This window comes from Dipodomys spectabilis, unplaced genomic scaffold, assembly GCF_019054845.1.
Source record: "Dipodomys spectabilis isolate Male_0828 unplaced genomic scaffold, ASM1905484v1 ptg000140l, whole genome shotgun sequence".
Taxonomy (NCBI): domain Eukaryota; kingdom Metazoa; phylum Chordata; class Mammalia; order Rodentia; family Heteromyidae; genus Dipodomys; species Dipodomys spectabilis.
Window position 1 is genome coordinate 25,487,722 of NW_024870817.1, and position 17,420 is coordinate 25,505,141.

At 38.2% G+C, this 17,420-nt stretch overlaps 1 protein-coding gene across 2 annotated transcripts in view; it reads left to right on the plus strand.

Annotated features, from left to right (window-relative positions):
* Nucleotides 1-17,420, plus strand: part of LOC122117159 (microtubule-associated serine/threonine-protein kinase 4-like) — a 163,840-nt gene that overhangs the window by 100,250 nt on the left and 46,170 nt on the right. For both annotated transcript variants that reach the window (XM_042690814.1, XM_042690813.1), the window contains exons 7-11: nt 1,190-1,399; nt 7,235-7,336; nt 11,264-11,396; nt 14,911-14,978; nt 16,472-16,557. In XM_042690814.1, the coding sequence (XP_042546748.1) occupies nt 1,190-1,399; nt 7,235-7,336; nt 11,264-11,396; nt 14,911-14,978; nt 16,472-16,557 (599 nt within the window). The remainder of the gene's footprint in view (nt 1-1,189; nt 1,400-7,234; nt 7,337-11,263; nt 11,397-14,910; nt 14,979-16,471; nt 16,558-17,420) is intronic.

The window sequence follows — 17,420 nt, forward strand, 5'->3', positions numbered from 1 at the left end:
TAGATACTGACTACAAGGAGTTAATGCAGTTTCAGACATGAAAGAGGAGAAGAGGAAGGGGAAAGAAGGAATCTCTCTTTATATATAGTTCATGTAAGCCAGGGGTATTGATTGGGCAGTCAGTGTTCACAAAGAAGGAAGTGAAAGTTGGAAATTTTAGATACATTTTGCCACGGGAATCTCCTTGGCCTTTTGCTCGTGGGACAACCCTTTTAAGGAAAGGATAAAGATGATTGATCTAAGGTGTTTGTCCTGGTACATGAAAACCTAGTCAAGAAAGCAAACATGGTTCATACTATAAAACTATAGCAGTAATCCTTGAGTTCTGTGTAACTAATAACTAAAGAAATATTGGAGCTTCTTGACAATCCATCTGAAAGAGCCCAAGATTGAACATAAAAGCATCGCATTTCACAGATATATATGGAATTAGTTCAGAAAGCCTACAAGGGTCACCTTACATTTGATGGGACATTGGAAAAGGGATTGGCACCCTGAAATATTCCTTTTCATTTAAGTACCTTAAATCTTTACCATCTTCATGCCACATGATGAAGTAATTGCAGAATCTGCCTTATCTTTCCCCTCCGCTCTTCGTTAGCTTCATAGCAAAATAAAGTGGAGAGTACAGAAGTTTTCTGTATTCAGCATCCCACACATACACAGCTACACTCTTCATTGACCTCCAGCAGCAAGGTGGTACGTTTCTTGCAATCAGTGAACCCTCATGAACCCATCATGATCTCCTACAACCCACATTTTCTTTAAGACTCTCTCTTGAGTCTGTACAATCAATATGTTTGGACAAATACACATTGACAGGTATGTGTGATTCTTGTATTATACAAAACTGAGATCTCTCTCCCTCTCCTATTTCTCCCTCTTTCCCTTCCTCCTTTTCTTGTGCTGAAGATCAAGCTCAGGGCCTTGCACGTACTAGTCAAGCACTCTACTGGACACACACACACACACACACACACACACACACACACACACACACACACACGAGACATACACACACATATACACTCCTCCCAGCCCAGAAGTTGGGGTTTCTTTTGACTTTATTTTATGGAATTCTACTAACAATTTGTGGAGGTTTTTGGAAATGCCTAGGAAATGGGATGGTTGGGTTATTCACGTCTGTCTCCTTATGTTACACCTGTACTTGTGTGTTTCCTCTAAACAGGCTACTGCTCAAATGGAAGAGCGTCTGAAGGAAATTATCACTAGCTACTCCCCTGACAACGTTCTTCCCTTAGCAGATGGAGTGCTTAGCTTCACTCACCATCAGATTATTGAACTGGCTCGAGATTGTTTGGATAAATCTCACCAGGGTCTTATCACCTCACGGTACTTCCTTGAATTGCAGCACAAATTAGACAAGTTGCTACAGGAGGTAAGAACCGTATGCCATGCATATAAAATTTTCTGATTTGTTTTGCATTTTTCCCTGGGAAAAAGAATGCTTTATGAGACCATTTTCTTACAAATGGTAGCTATGAGATATAGTTTATATTCCAAGGAAGCAAAGAAGAAAAAAAAAAAGCTAACTGATTACTACTTGCTGTAGGTTGACTCTGGTCAATATGTATAGTAATAGGAAGTTAATGTAATCACCTATACAGGAACCTTGAGACCCAGCAATCACTGACTCTGGGATAAGTGGGTTTTGAAGGATTTTGAAGTAGAGATTCCTGCCTCCTTACCCAGAAAGCTATAAATTGCTTGAGTATATGTACGTTCTTTGATGGTCCTATCTACTTCTAATATCTGCAAAAGCTAAATGGAAAATTGATGGCTTCTTCCAGGCTATGTGTCCTATTAATTAACCTGCGTGTGGTGGGTAGTAAATGGCAACTTATATTTTCATTAGTGTCAGTTCTTCCTCTAACAACATATCCAATTTCTAAAATGACAGATAAACACAGGGCTGGTCTCTGCCTAACACTTGCATGCCTACCTCCTGATAACACCCCAGACAGGAAGGGAATGTGCTTGGTGGAATGGAATTAGTATATGATATTGCTCCTCTCACTGAAATTGATCGGCCACAGTTCATAGGGGAAACCTATTTAAAAGCCTGTGTATTTGGATTTATAATATTCTTGTACCTCATAGAGCATAAATTATACCCATGTGAAAGTAATCATAGATGCTTTTTTCCTAAGAATAAATATATAAATACTTGTACAAAACTACAGGAAAACACTAGCCCTAATTTTGGAGAAATCCACCTGTCCTTGGCCCTATACAATTTTCGTAATTTTAGCAAGGTAAGATGATTCCTCTCTAGCTAACAGCCACTGTTTTGTTTTGTTTTTTTTCCCCCTTTTCCATCCAAACTTCCCCATGGGGCTTTGTTTGCTGTTCTCATTTCTCACATTTCAACCTTCTAAAACAAGTGTCTCTCAGGCTGTCTTTGCGGGTGTGTATGTGTGTGGGGGGAGACAAACATGTTGTGTTTCGACTTTGTTGTTGTTAACTTCCAATTTGGCTTGGAGCAGGCCTCCCATACACAAAAATGAAAATAAGTTTAAGGGAAATGAGCATGTACTTGGGTATCCTGGCCTTGTACACTTTTACCATAAGAGTTGCTAGATGCTTACTCTCAATAATTGCACTTAATTTATCACACAGATCGCTTGTCTGTGGACCTCACTGGAGTAGTACTATGAGATGAGAACTCATGTGACAGGGATCTCCCCTGCTTTGTTTTCCCAGGAAGGCATTTGTTTCATAGAGGGGCCTAAATATTTGTGGCACGAGTGTCTGACCCCTACTGTCCTCCAACCACCTCCCCCCCTCCCTGCAAAAATAAAACACCTCTCTTACCCATTTCTGCCCTGTTTATTCTAAGCATTTCTTTTCAAAGTCTTGTTTTCTCCAAGTTAATTTTCCTACAATCTTTTTTTTTTTTTTGGTCGGTCGTGGGGCTTGAACTCTGGGCTTGGGTGCTATCCCTGCGCTCTTCAGCTCAAGGTGAGCGCTCTACCACTTAAGCCACAGCGCCACTTCCGGTTTTCTAGTGGTTTATTGAAGATAAGAGTCTCACGGACTTTCCTGCCCAGGCTGGCTTTGAACCGCGATCCTCAGATCTCAGCCTCCTGGGTAGCTAGGATGACAGGTGTGAGCCACCGGCGCCCACCTTTTTCCTACAATCTTATCCTTTCACTGTTTCCCCTTTCAGCCTGTTGGCTGCTCTCATTAGAGTCTTAAGGATTCTAGTAGCTTCCAGTCCAGATCTCAGATCAGCAGTACTCAGTGCTGGGATTTCAGAGGTATGTGCCTGCCTGCCTACTGAATGCCTTTCACTTAGGCCACCACAACACTGCTGGCTTGCCTGCCTTTCTCAGGGTCCTTCAACGGGCTTCTCCTGCATGCTCCCCTCCCCTTGCCCCCCAATCACACCACCTTCTTCCCAGGTACCTCTTGGGACTACAAGCCCTCCTGGGAATACAAGTTGTAGTAACAACTCGCCTTGCCCTACCTAAAGCAGCCACTAACCTCTCTGTTTTCTTCCTAAAATTCTCCCAACTTTCTCCTCCTATTCTATATCCACCACTTGAGCTGGACCCTCCTTTTCAGTGGTCTGTTTCCCTCTAGTCATAACCCCTCAGATCCACACTTCCATGCAGCAACAGGAACATCAGCCTCAGACTCTTCAGTGTTCCATGCAGCCTAAGGGAAAAACCACAGCATGGCCTATGTCTGCACACCCCTCTCAGTGTATTAAGCTCCAGCATATTGCGATAATAGTTTGGAGGTGGGGAGAACTTGTTTTATCAGCATAAAGCCGACTTTGAGGAAGATGGGTCAGCTCTGATTCCTGGTGCCCAATTCAGTGCCTTGTTATTGAGTGGTCAGTGACTATGGAGAGGCAGAAGGGAAAAACACATACAGAGGCATGCCTAAATATTTCGCCTATTATCATGTAATGTCATACTAATCTAATCTGCTGGCGCTTTTTCCATCAAGTCAACTTCTAGAAAATGCCAACTCCATGCTTATTTCTGTGTATGAAGATACCTTGAAAGTATGGAAATGGTACACCTTGAACACAAGAGAAAGTATTGGCATGTACACTTTTAAGCACAAGAGGCAGACCAGAGAGCAACTCTGTAATCAACCTCTGTGAGCATCTTCTTCTGTAATTCCAGAAATCTGTCCCAGGACATTATCATAATTATCAGCCTACTTCTGTTTTTCATTCCTTTGTAAGCATTCCTTGAAAAGGGTAGAATTGATATCCAAAGCTATTTATAGTAGAATTGCCCACTTATTTTTTGCTTATTGATGATAGATTTTGCAGACTATTTCAAGGCAATTAAAAATAAATCTTAGCTGGTACTGGTGACTCATACCTGTAATCCTAGCTACTCAGGAGGCTGAGGATTGGGATTCAAAACCAGCCTAGACAAGAAAGTCTCTTCTCTTAAGCACCAAAAAAGGCCCAAAGTAGAGCTGGACCTCAGTGATAGAGGGCTAGCCTTGAGCACTGAAGCTCAGAGACAGCATTCAGGCCCTCAGTTCAAGACAGCCCCAAGACCAGCAGGCAGACAAACACACACACACACACACACACACACACACACACACACACACACACACACACACACACACACAAATAAACTCTCCCTGTTGGTAAAATAACACATTATTGCAGCTGATATATTTCCTTTGCTTTGGCCTTTGATATAGCTGGTTGTCAGAAGAAGTTGGAGTGAATTAATAGTTTTTTATTATGGTTTTTGAAATGAAATCTGTCTAGCCTGAATTGGGCATTTTTTAGTTCTTTTATATATAAAACTCTCATTTCCCTTTGAAAACAGCCACCAAAACATGCTTGGCCTTTTAAGACAAAGAATTAGGTGGGCTTTGGGGTTTTTGTTTTTATTTTTAAGCTTCTCTCTTTAGTTAAGGCTAAACTATAAAAAAAAATCATCATATTTCTTAGCATTCATTTTATCTTCCAAAATCTATTTTTGTTGCAGCAGAAAATTTATTATTTGAAGCATATGTGTGTAAGTGTGAGGAATGTATTATTTTCTAGTTGCTTACCAATTTCTTTATTTTTTAAATATAAGCTGATTTCTTATTCTTTTATGATTTGTATTCCTTTTTTCCCTTCCCTTCCCTTCCCTTTCCATCCCTTCCCTTCCCTTTCCTTCCTTCCTTCCTTCCTTCCTTCCTTCCTTCCTTCCTTCCTTCCTTCCTTCCTTCCTACCTTCCTTCCTTCCTTCCTCCTGTCTTAATTATTTTCCTTGTTTTGTTGGTACCAATGTTAGAACTTAGGGCCTCAGGCTCTCTTAAGCCTTTTTTTCTCATGGCTAGTGCTCTACCAATGGCCTCTAATACAGTTTTGTTTTGTTTTAATTGGAGAGAGAGTCTTTCAGACTTTCTTTTTTTTTATTGTGAAAATACTGTACAGAGGGGTTACATTTATAGACTTTCTTATGGCTAGCTTTAAACCTCAATCCTCAGATCTCAGCCTGCTGAGTAGCTAGGATTACAGGTGTGAGCCACTGGCACCCCACTCTGTACATAGTTTATATACTTACGTATTTTTAACATCATCTTTGATATGCTGGCCTAAATTCAATATGCATATTAAAATCATTTAAAAAATAAACTAGTCTGCCAGCTCTTTTTTTTTTTTAGTTTTATTTATTGTGAACATACTGTACAGAGGGGTTACAATTACATGGGCAAGATAATGAGTACATCTCTTATCAAGCATTGCAGCCTCCTCCTTTGTTTCCCCTTCACATCCCTTGCCAGCTCTTTTTTTGTAGAGAGGGACTTGGCAAAGATGAAACACCTTTTTTTTTTTTTTTTTTTTTAAATCAGTCAAGGGGCCTGAACTCTGGGACTGGGCGCTGTCCCTCAGCTCTTCAGCTCAAAGCTAGCTCTCTACCACTTGAGCTACAGTTTTCCGAGTGGTTTATTGGAGATAAGAATCTCATGGACTTTTCTGCCTGGACTGACTTTGAATCATGATCCTCAGATCTCAGCTTTCTGAGTAGCTAAGATTACAGGCGTGAGCCACAGGCACCCAGCTAGAAGAACCTTTTTGTAGTTGCTTATTTCTGTGTCAGCAGAATTACATCATATTGTACCATCAGGAACATGATACTTGTTTTTAATCCTTTGAGGAAAGTAAGTCATTAAAAAACAGTCCTAGGGCTGGGAAGGTGGCTCCGTGGTAGAGCACTTGCTTTGCATGCTTGAGGCCCTGGGTTCAATTCCTCAGCACCACATAAGCAGGAAAAAAAAGCCAGAAGTGGCGCTGTGGCTCAAGTGGTAGAGCGCTAGATTGAGCTGAAGAGCTGAGGGACAGCACCTAGGCCCAGAGTTCAGGCCCCACAACCGGACCTTCCCCCCCCCCCCAAAAAAAAAAAACAGTCCTAAAATGAACAAGTATAGAAATTTACATCAAAACTTCCAAAATCTCTGTCCTATATCAACCCAATATTTACCAGATAATTCAAGAAGACCTCATTGAAAATTTCATTGACTGTTGGCAAACAACTTTGGTCTCAGGACATTTCATTGTGTTTGGACAACATGTAAAGTAAAATTCAAAACTGGATAAAATTTTACTGAGTTGAGTGCCTATTTATTCAGTGTGTGAAATTGAATTCATACATATATACACATACACATATATATATATATGTGTGTGTCCAATGATAAACATTAGTCAGCTAATATTTAAAGTAAGCATTGTATACTTCTTACACATGGGGAAGTAACTAACTTGTAAGCAAATCATATTGTATATGTGAAGTATATTTCATGAGCATGTTAAATGCCCAGGATAACAGAATACCCAGTCTGTTCCTGCTGTTCACACATCTAACATGTTACATCTGGTAAGTCCATGTTCTTGATGAGCTGACGGTACTGGTAACACGTTTTAATGTGTCATAAACTTTTAATGTCTCCTTCATTCATGGTTCACATTAAAGAGACATATTCAATTTTTAACATAGATAATAAATCAAAGTTTTGCAGTTAAAGTTTAGCTAATAGAGCTATTTTATGGATGTGGATGTTTAATAGTGTCCATTTATCTAGAGATAATGCCCACTTATCAATCTTTTAAGAGTATTTTCTAAATTGCTTAATTTTTGAACGTTTGCAATTAGCTCATTAGCATGCTTTGCTGATTTTCTTTTCCATTTAGTGGAGCAACACTGTGTCCTCATGCTGTTCATTGCTTTTTTCATAGGCCCACGATCGCTCTGAAAGCGGAGAATTGGCATTTATTAAACAGCTAGTCCGAAAGATCCTAATTGTTATTGCCCGCCCTGCTCGTTTATTGGAGTGCCTGGTAAGTTGCCTTTAGATGTGACTACATTATTTATTGTTAACTGCAGGAAAGCAGCAACCCACAGAAAGCTCCAGTTTCATTTCACTTCAGCCAGCAGCACTAAATGGGGAGAATTGGGATGAGCTGCAGCTTGTGAATGTGTGTGATGGCATCCATATGTGACTTGTCTTCTTTGATTTTAAGAAAGAATTCTAGAGTTGGTGCTGCGTTAACTGGTAGTCATCTTACATTCTGGTCAAACTTGAAGGATGGTCATGAAATAGTGTACTCGACCTTACTTCTGCATAATTACTCTGTGTCACAGCTAATGTAAAATGTTTGCTCTGCCTCGTGTTTTTTTGGAGTTTGGTGAGGGTCAGAGAGAAGGAAATCCCAGATATCCTATATAGTGACCCGTAGATATAATTATTATTTGTTTTTTTATTATACTATGCTAGAAGTCATTGCTATTGAGCAAACCCATTTGGAAAAGGGTACAGTGGGCTATCAGGAGGAATGACTTTTAGATATTGTTTCATTTTTAAAATTATATCATAATAATACTCATTTTGCCCTTTTAAAATTTTTGTTTTACTAAATCTTGATTGTTATTTCAATCAAAATTGTAAATAAACATGGAACTTTAACATAAGAATTATTTAAAGGGCTAAATTAATATAGCACAAAGTTTCCCTTTTAAAAATTCTACCAGCTATTAAAGTAATTGAACTCCATGTATAATATATTTTTCAGCATTTAATACAAAATAATGTGTGTGGTTGTGGTGCTTTGTTCTTGTTATTCTCTTAATTAACATTCATTAGATTTTACAATATTGAAATATTTTTAGCCTCAGAAATACCAGTGCCTGATGAGAGATAGCAGAGGGAGGCAGATCTTGAGGTAAAAGATGGAGAGCAGGATTTCTATCAGCTTTGGATCCTTAGGACCACAGAGTAAAAAGCATCATGTAGCTGAGCACTGGTGACTTATTCCTGTAATCATAGCTACTCAGTAGGCTGAGATCTGAGGTTCATTTGAAGCGAACCTAGGCAGGTAGATCCTCAATATTCTTATCTCTAGATAACCAGCAAAAAGCCAGAAGTACACTACCTTGGATACCTGTGGTAAGAGAACTAGATGTGTGGACAGATAGAAGGGAGATATTTTTTCCTGCTTCTCCTATGGTGCAATAATATAATCAGTGGTGGGGGGAATGCTAATAAACATTAAAATATTTTTATGCACAATAGCCTGTATACTAGGAACAGATCTTGTCTTCAAAGAGGAAATGCATTTTTTTATAGTAATCACTCAGCAGCAGATAAGAGAAGTAAAAGTATTGACAGGAACAAGTGGACTCTAAAGTAGCTTTGGAAATGTTTATATTCAGTATAGTTTAGAGATCAGATTAAACTGGAGTGTCAAGAATGTTAAAGGATGTTTCCTTAAGCTTTTATCTTATGCCAGCAGTTCCCAGGTTTGTCCTGTCAGTCCTGGGAAGTGTCTTTTCAGAGCTCTGAGTGATTAGATTATACTGGCTGGGCCTGATTTCATTTGCAGTAAGCTTTTTTAATGTGACCCTGAGACATTCTTTTTTTGCACTCAAGCCCAGAGTTCAAGCCCCACCACCGACCAAAAAAAAAGCCCCACCACCAATGGTCGGTGGTGGGGCTTGAACTCTGGGCCTGGGTGCTGTCCCTGCTCTCTACAGCTCAAGGCAAGCTCTCTACTGCTTGAGCCACAGCGCCACTTCCTGACCCTTAAAAATTCTTGAGTAATTATCAGATGAAACACAGATTCAAGGGTTTGGGGATTTAGCTCAGTGGAAGAGCACTTGCTTGGTCAGTGCAAGGCCCTGATTTCGGTCCTCAGCCCTGTGGGTGGGGGATTCAGATTTGAAAGGTGGTTATTCTGGACATTAATCAAGAAGGAAGAGGGTTTTAGGAACTGAACCATGAAATCCGCAACTGTGCTTTAAATTTCTGAACACAATTGTTTACAATATATTAATCGATGACCAGCAAAACTTAAATATATAGGAAAAATTTATTATGAAAGTAATATAGAGGTCATTGACAACTTCAGCTTACTACTTTAAAAAATCTTTGCATAATGTAAGTATGAATAATAATACTTAGAGTTAAAAATATGGTAGCATTAAAGATTTTCTTTCTAATAGTTTTAGACATCTAGATCTGGTAAATTTCCTACAAACCTTTAAGTAATTGTAGTTTAATATTATGCTTAATTATATATAGAGAGACACTGAATCTTCTAAGTAAAATTCTCAGATTTCAAAATTTTGTTATCAGACCCACAGCTTTGGATTCAATTTTTAGCACTACTCCCCAACTCTAAAAAAAATTAAATTGAAAAAATGAAACTTCAGATCTAGCAGAGCAAGTAATAAATACATAGTTATAGTCCTAGATGTTCAGGAGGAGGAGGTGAATGAAGATAATTGATCCTAGGAGTCCAAGGTCAACCAGGGCGATAGAGTACTGGGTCACATAAACCATTAAAAGAATATCTGCTCTTTTCCAATGAAATCCAGATCTTGACTGGAGCATAAATAGTATCTCAAATATTGCCTTACAAGGTAACTAGAAGCAATCATTATCTTTAGGTTATCCCATTGAATGAGTATATTGGCTTAGAATATGAACAGACTTCAAATAGAAGTGAAAGTTACATACATTTTTTTTAAAGCTACATTCCATGTTGTTTTGATTTACATTTCTTTTATGGCAAGAGATGTTGAACATTTCTCATGTGTCCGTTAGCCATTCCTATTTCTCCTGAGAAGTGTTTCTTTAAGCTTTAGCCCATTTATTAATTGGATTTTTGTTGTCTTTTTTTTTTTTGCGGGGGGGGGGGGGGGGGCGGGGGAGGAACGGTGTTAATTTTTTGAGCTGGCTCAAGAAAATATGATATATGCAATGGAATTCTATGCTTTCATCAGAAAGAATAATAATGCACCATTTGTAAGGAAATGGAAAGACTTGGAAAAATTATTTTAAGGGAAGTAAGCCAGACCCAAAGAAACATAGGTTGCTTGGTATCCCTCATTTGTAGTAATTAGAATGTGCCTATAAGTCTACAAGTAAACACACTGGATGGTAAAAGACAAAATATTACACTTGGACATGATAAATTAAACATTCACAGAGTGAGACCATAGGAGGATATTCTTAGGAGAGGATCATAAAGGTTCAGTAGCTATGTACATAAAATCATGTAAAATGATGTTTATTGACATGAACCCCAAAAAATTGAAACAAGAGGTTTTTGGAGGTTGTTTTTTGTGTTTTTTGTTGTTGTTGTTATTGCCTTTTGTTTTTGTGGTTTTTTTTTTTTTTTGTTTTCTCCTTTGTTGATGTTTTTGATTTCTGTGCCTTTTGTCTCGTATGTAAGTTTATTTGATTTGGGGAGGGGAAGGGGAATCACAGAAATGGTGGGACAAAGGGTGAACAAATGCAACAGTGACATTCATTAGACACTGCTGAAAATGAACTATACCGCTTGTCAGGGAGGGGGAGTCAGGAGAGAAAATTCTGAGAGAAAATGAGGGAAGTGGTGACACTATTCTAAAAGAAATGTATTCAGGGGCCTTGCATGCATGAGGCCCTGGGTTTGATTCCTCAGCCACCACATAAACAAAAAAAGCTGAAGTGGCATTGTGGCTCAAGTGGTAGAGCACCCACTTTGAGCTGAAGAGTGAAGGGCCAGCACCTAGGCCCACAACTCAGGCCCCATGACTGACCCCCCCGAAAAAAAATGTATTCATTACCTGACTTATGTAACTGTAACCCTTCTGCACATCACCTTTACAATAAAAACAAATAAATAAGCTATATCAATAGTATTATTATAAATGAGATTTATGTAACAGAATCTCACACCATTTTGGCTCATAGCATTCTGTCTCTGTTTGTCTTCTGCCAGGAATTTGATCCTGAAGAATTTTACTACCTATTGGAAGCAGCAGAAGGCCATGCAAAAGAAGGTCAGGGCATCAAAACTGACATTCCCAGGTACATCATCAGTCAGCTGGGGCTCAATAAGGACCCTTTGGAAGGTAAGAACTTGGCTGGGTTAACTTTTCGTTGCTTCTATTCTATGTCCTCTAGAAGACCTTAGTAGCAAGTCTTTGTTTTTCCTATTTAGGCTCTCTATTGAAGTACTTCTTCTTGGGGAGCATCTAGTCCTGAGGAAAATGAGCCTGTTCCAGTTTTGGTTACCTGGAGAAGGGGTCAGGCCTTGATAGCTTATAGGCTGTGAGCCAGACTATCCTGGAGAATTTGGTTTTCAATCTTCTCTGAAGACTTTTTCGCTGGCATAGCTAGATTGAACTCCTTTTGAGAGTAATTTTTATTTTGAAAGTGTTGCTGAAGAAATTAATTATCATTCCTTTAAAATTGGCATTTATATTTAATTGGGGTGTAATGCAATTGATGGTAGATTGCTTTAAATCTGAGTACAGTAGTGTTAGGTATGTATAGTTTTGCTTTTATGTCTCAAGACAGTCTAAAGGAATGTTAGCACACATGAGAGACAATAATAGAAAAGATTGCGTCTCTTAAGGCTTATCAAAGGATTTTTTGAATCAAATAAAAACAAGATAGCTTTCTATTGAGTACAGAGAATAGAAAACATTCTGTTAGTGATTTTTTTTTCTTAAAAACCTAGTATGAGTCATGTCCCCACCTTTTCCTGTTCATTGTAGTTCTAGATTGTTACTTGTAAACCTTAGTATTATACACTGCCTAAAAAGACTCATAAACAATCATCGACTCCTCATTCAAAATAGTCTTCCTGGTTCATCAAATTGAATTTGAGCAGCGCTTATCCTGCTCCATTGTGCGTGATGAAAGTAAATATGGGCACAGAAGTTTTTTTCCCATCTAAAGCCAGGGAGCCTGCTGCTTTCTGCCCTGCTCTCTCCTGTGCTTCCTGCTTTGTTTGCTGTTGTGGCCGTCGTATCTTTGCTTCCAGTGAAATGATGCATGCATTACTGGGAGATAATTCCAGATAAATTCATACTGTACTGAAAGCAATACCACAACAGATTCATCACTTATCAGAGACTGGTGGCTGCTTTTCTGAGAAGTTCCCTGGAGAGAGATTTTTCCCCCCATGGCTTTTAAATTACCATCTTTACCTTTTTGAATCATGACTCTTCAGAAATGGTTTAAATCAATGAAATAAAAAAGGGCAGATGTTTAATGGTATTTAGATGAGTTTTTAAAAATCTCTTCAGGCATTACAAAATGATGCCTTAGCTTCCTCTTCAAAAGCTGACTCTTGGTTCCTTCCCATTACTACCCACTGTTTACCAATAATATGTATTTCCCAGATAATAGTTATTTAGCAGAAATTCTATTTAAAACAGAACCCTCTTTTAATTTATTTTTTTATGAAAATAATTGGAGTGAGGGGAGGCTGTCAAGGCAGATTACCCTGGCTCTTCACGCCAGTGTGGTTAAGGCTGGGTCAGCTCTTCCCAGTTTTCCTCCCTGACAGTAAATACTTCTGTAGCTGATCTTTGGTATGTGAATAGTCCCAGGCCCATTTATGTCCCTTAACAGAGGCCTTAAAAACTTGTAAGGGTCTCTGGCATGTTTCAAATTTGGTAATAAAAATTTATCACTAGGAGTCGCTTTTTTAAAAACTCTTGAGATTTAATTTTTTTAGTTCTGTCTGAGGATAGTTTTTAATCTGCTTGTTCTCATTTACAGTATGACTTCCTCAGGCAATTTAATAAATTTCTCTATGCTATTGGCATCCAAGCTAACGTATCTGTAGCTGGTCCTTTGATGAGTGAGAGTTCTGGATCTGTGTCATGGATTTAAACAAACAATTCATGGCCCTCTTTACCCCTCAGGTCCTTCCAAATCAAATTTATGGCAATCACATTGTCATTGCTTAATGTGTTAACTGTTATTTCTATTTTTAAACAATATTAAATACTACCTCTTTTCTGGAGATTCCTTCAATCCAAATATGCTTTAGTTTGTCTCTGTGTCTGTACCTCATTTGAATGACACCAAGAAAGTATAGAGTTTAAGGTTATTTTTATCCTGGCATTTTCCCAACTGAGAACACTCGAGTCCATCTCCAGATATTTTTTGGCTAGACTATACCAATTTTTACTTTAAATGTATTTTAGCTTCATAAGCCTTAGGAATAATCACTAGCTAAAAATTATAGTTATATTTATAAAAACATAAACATATGAAATAAGAACCTAAGAAATGATTATAGACTCTACAAAAATATGTATCTAAAACTATCACTTCTTATTACACAGGTCCACTTTTTTATAAAATTAGAAAATACCTGTGGGAAAAAAATTTATTCTAGCTACGCAGGGGACTGAGATCAGTGCATTAATTAGACTTAGCCATTTATTTACATAAACTCAAGGATGCATTCCAACTTGAGCTGGGCAATTATATGCCTTTGTCATTTTTAACTAGACCACCAGGGTAGTGCTTAAGCTGATGTCAAGCATGTGGCATCCAGCCCAGAATTGATTACTTTGTACTATATAATTAATAATAAATAACAATCATTATTTAATAAACACTTAATTTTTGTTAGTTAACATGCTAAGAGCTTCACATGCATTATGATGCATTGTACTAATAAAAAAGTTCTAAGAGATAACTAATATTGTTTCCATTTTGCTGGAGAAGAGCCTAAAAATTAGCCAGTGGCCTTAATCAAATCTTTTCATCTCCAAACCCTTCTGAACCAATCACCATTACCACTTCTAAGAAACTGCAAATTCTCTTTATATTTGGTAGCATTTCTCTTAGAAGGTCCAAAGGAATGAAGCAATAGATGCTCACTGGAAACGAAAATTATTTCCAAAATGTAGCCAGTGCCTTTTTGTTGTCCATCAAATCCTGAAGAGCTTTGCATCTTTTGTTTTTTTTGGGGGGCGGGTATTTTTTATTTTTGGTGCCAGTCCTTGGGCTTGAACTCATGGCTTGTATACTGTCCCTAGCTTCTTTTGTTCAAGGTTAACAGTCTACCACTTGTGCCACAGCTCCACTTCCAGTTTTTCTTTTTACTTTTTGTTTTCTTTTGGTAATTTATTGGTGATAAGAGTATCATCAACTTTCTTGCCTGGGTTGGCCTTGAACCATCATCCTCAGATGTCAGTCCCCTGAGTAGCTAGAATTACAGGCATGATCCACTGGCACCCGACTTGGAAAGACTTGTATATTTTGATATCATTTTAAACAGAGCAAGTAACCCTTTTTCCTCTGTTGAGCTGTCATAAGAAATGGTAAGGAGTGAACACTGATCAAGATGCATTGTACTCATAACTGCTTTATTGGCTGGCAACTCCTTTGTACAAGTAAAGATCATAAAAATATTTTCAAAAAATAAAAAGAAATGGAATTCCAGGACAGGGTATGTAATGACCAAGTGCACGTTACCAGCTGCCACTGGTTCTTGCTATGTTTAGATACAGTTTTCCTATGGCTATATTAGAAGAAAGAGCACATCCTTCTTGTCTAATTGCAGTTATTTCTTAAACTGTACCTGGCTTTTTGTTTTCTTGGCTATTTTATTCCTAGAAATGGCTCAGTTGGGAAACTATGATAGTGGTACAGCAGAAACACCAGAGACGGATGAATCAGTGAGTGTGAGTACTTTCCCCATGAAATATGCTGTTGGCTTTTGTGTTTTATTAGCATCTGGAGATTTTTGAGTGCGTTAATTACTTTCTTCAACAAATATTTATTGTCTTCTTCTGTATGCCAGGCACTAGGCAAACAATGTTTGTGTCTACCTTCTACAAAAAGCCTAATTTTACAAAAAAGAAATCATGTGCAAAAAACAAAAACAAACCCTAGAATAACAAGTATGAATAAAATCTACAAAGCAAAAAAGACTATGCACTGCTGGAATATACCATAAGGAGATTTGCTTTAGTCTGGCCAGTCACAAAAAAAATTCCCTGGGGCCATGGCTCTTGTGATGCAAGACATGGTTAAGATGCCAAGGGACCAAGGAACACTGAAGACACAAGGGACATCTGTGGGCTAAAATCAGGGGAGACCATAGAGATGGAAAGCTCTTGTCAGAACCCTTCCCACACACATGCACACAAGTCCCTGTTGCCCCTGTGTGTAGTTGCTTTTAAGATAAGCAACAACAGGAAGCAACCCAGCTTTGGAACAGTGTCCATGTATATGAGAAAGGATGGACTAAAAAGGAAGATGCTCCAATCAGAGTAATGGCTTGAAGAAAAGAAGTCAACTGGGGTACAGCAGGGTGCTTGTGGGAAAGTCAGTTAAGTGGCAGTTACAGGGACACCAGTCAGAGGTTTGGTTGGGGAACACTCTTGTAAATAGCTAACCCTAGCAGAGAAATCAGGAAGGAGCAGGCTAGGGATGATCAGGAAACCTGGAACATCTGTATAATCATGGGGGTAGGAATTGGGAAAGAGATTCTTCCGGATTCAGATTGCTTGGATTTAAAAACTGGCTTCACCTCTTACTAGGTGTGGAGGGTGTAGGGAAATGATTCTCCTGTGCTTCAATTTCCCCATCAGTACAACAGTTATAAGAGATTATGAAAGATTAAATGAGATAATTCCATGTAAAATGGATAAGAGAGTATCTTGGTGGTTAGAAGCTGTACTAAGCAAATGATGGTTGTCCTGTTAATTTTGTTGTAGTAACTATCAAAACTTTAAATGTGTTGAGACTGAAGTTCCTTGGAAGCATCAGGGAAGCACTATCAAACTGGTACTTGTCTTTCTGTCTGCTATTTTCTGGCACTCCCCTCTGAAGAGTTCGTGGTGGAGATTTGAGGGGAGAGTTGATGGGACAAGAAGACTCATAGAGGGCTGGGAAGGTGGCTAACTTGAGGAGTATACAGAGTGGAAATAAAACCAGGACTTTCCAGTTTCCTCCCTGCCATTGTCTTTGCTTAAATGTAGCTAAGCTGGAGTCACAAGGAACAGTGGCTTAAGCACTGCTGTGGCACTTTGATCTTTAGAGTTGGCCCTGGGTTCTGTTAGCTAGAATTCTATATTAAACGGCATGACATCCATTCAAGTAGTACCTGTTTTGTCATTAAAATGATTTTCTCAAATGCTAGACTTATTTTTAACTTTGTTTTCTTTCCAAGAGTTCGAATACTTCCCTGAAACTTCGAAGGAAACCTCGAGAAAGTGATTTTGAAACAATTAAATTGATTAGCAATGGAGCCTATGGGTGAGTTAATTGAAGAGAAGCTCTCTGTTATATTTTAACACACCGGAGTGATATCTTTATTCTGCACATTCATCTTTTGCCAAATAGATGCCAGGCAGGGACTTCCCTTTTCAGATCACTGTTCGCTTTCCTCAGTGGGGCTGATATACAGCCAGAATCACTTCTTACTGAATATCCAACTGCAAAAATAGCAAGTGGCCTAGCAGTTGTTTTAGAAGGTTGGAAAGAAGGTTTTATAAAACAAAGGAAAAATAGTTCTGTATTTCTGTTTGCATTTATTCATTCTGCCATGCTGGGTTCACTCTTGGGAGAGGAATTATACATATTATATATTACATAAAGCTATATCTATACATGTACACATATATAGTTTCATACATAGAATTGCTACTTGAGCATTACCTTGTATTTCCTATCTGATCAATAGTCAGCCTTATGAGAAAACTATTTAAAATAAGGCTGTTGGAAAATTTATCATGATATGTTCTGTTAATCCTTACGTTATACCAAAATTTACTAAATTGAGCCTAATCCTATAATCTAATCAAATTACTGGTCCTCCTCCCTTGATCCCATTTTTTTTCCTTTAAGGAAGAGATTTATTTTCTAGATTGACATCAAACATCCAAATAATATATTTTAGGCTCCTAGGAGGTAACAAATTATCACTTTCCTTTCTTTTTCCTTTATTATAGTACCATTACATAATATACAACATAAGCATTATTTTTCAGGGTATTTTCATTGGCATATAATTGTCTATATTTGTGGGATTAATTGTAATTCTTCATTACATGTAATATGAAAAAAGAAGGATAATTGCTATTTCTGACCCTTTCAACATTTATCATTACTCTGTGCTG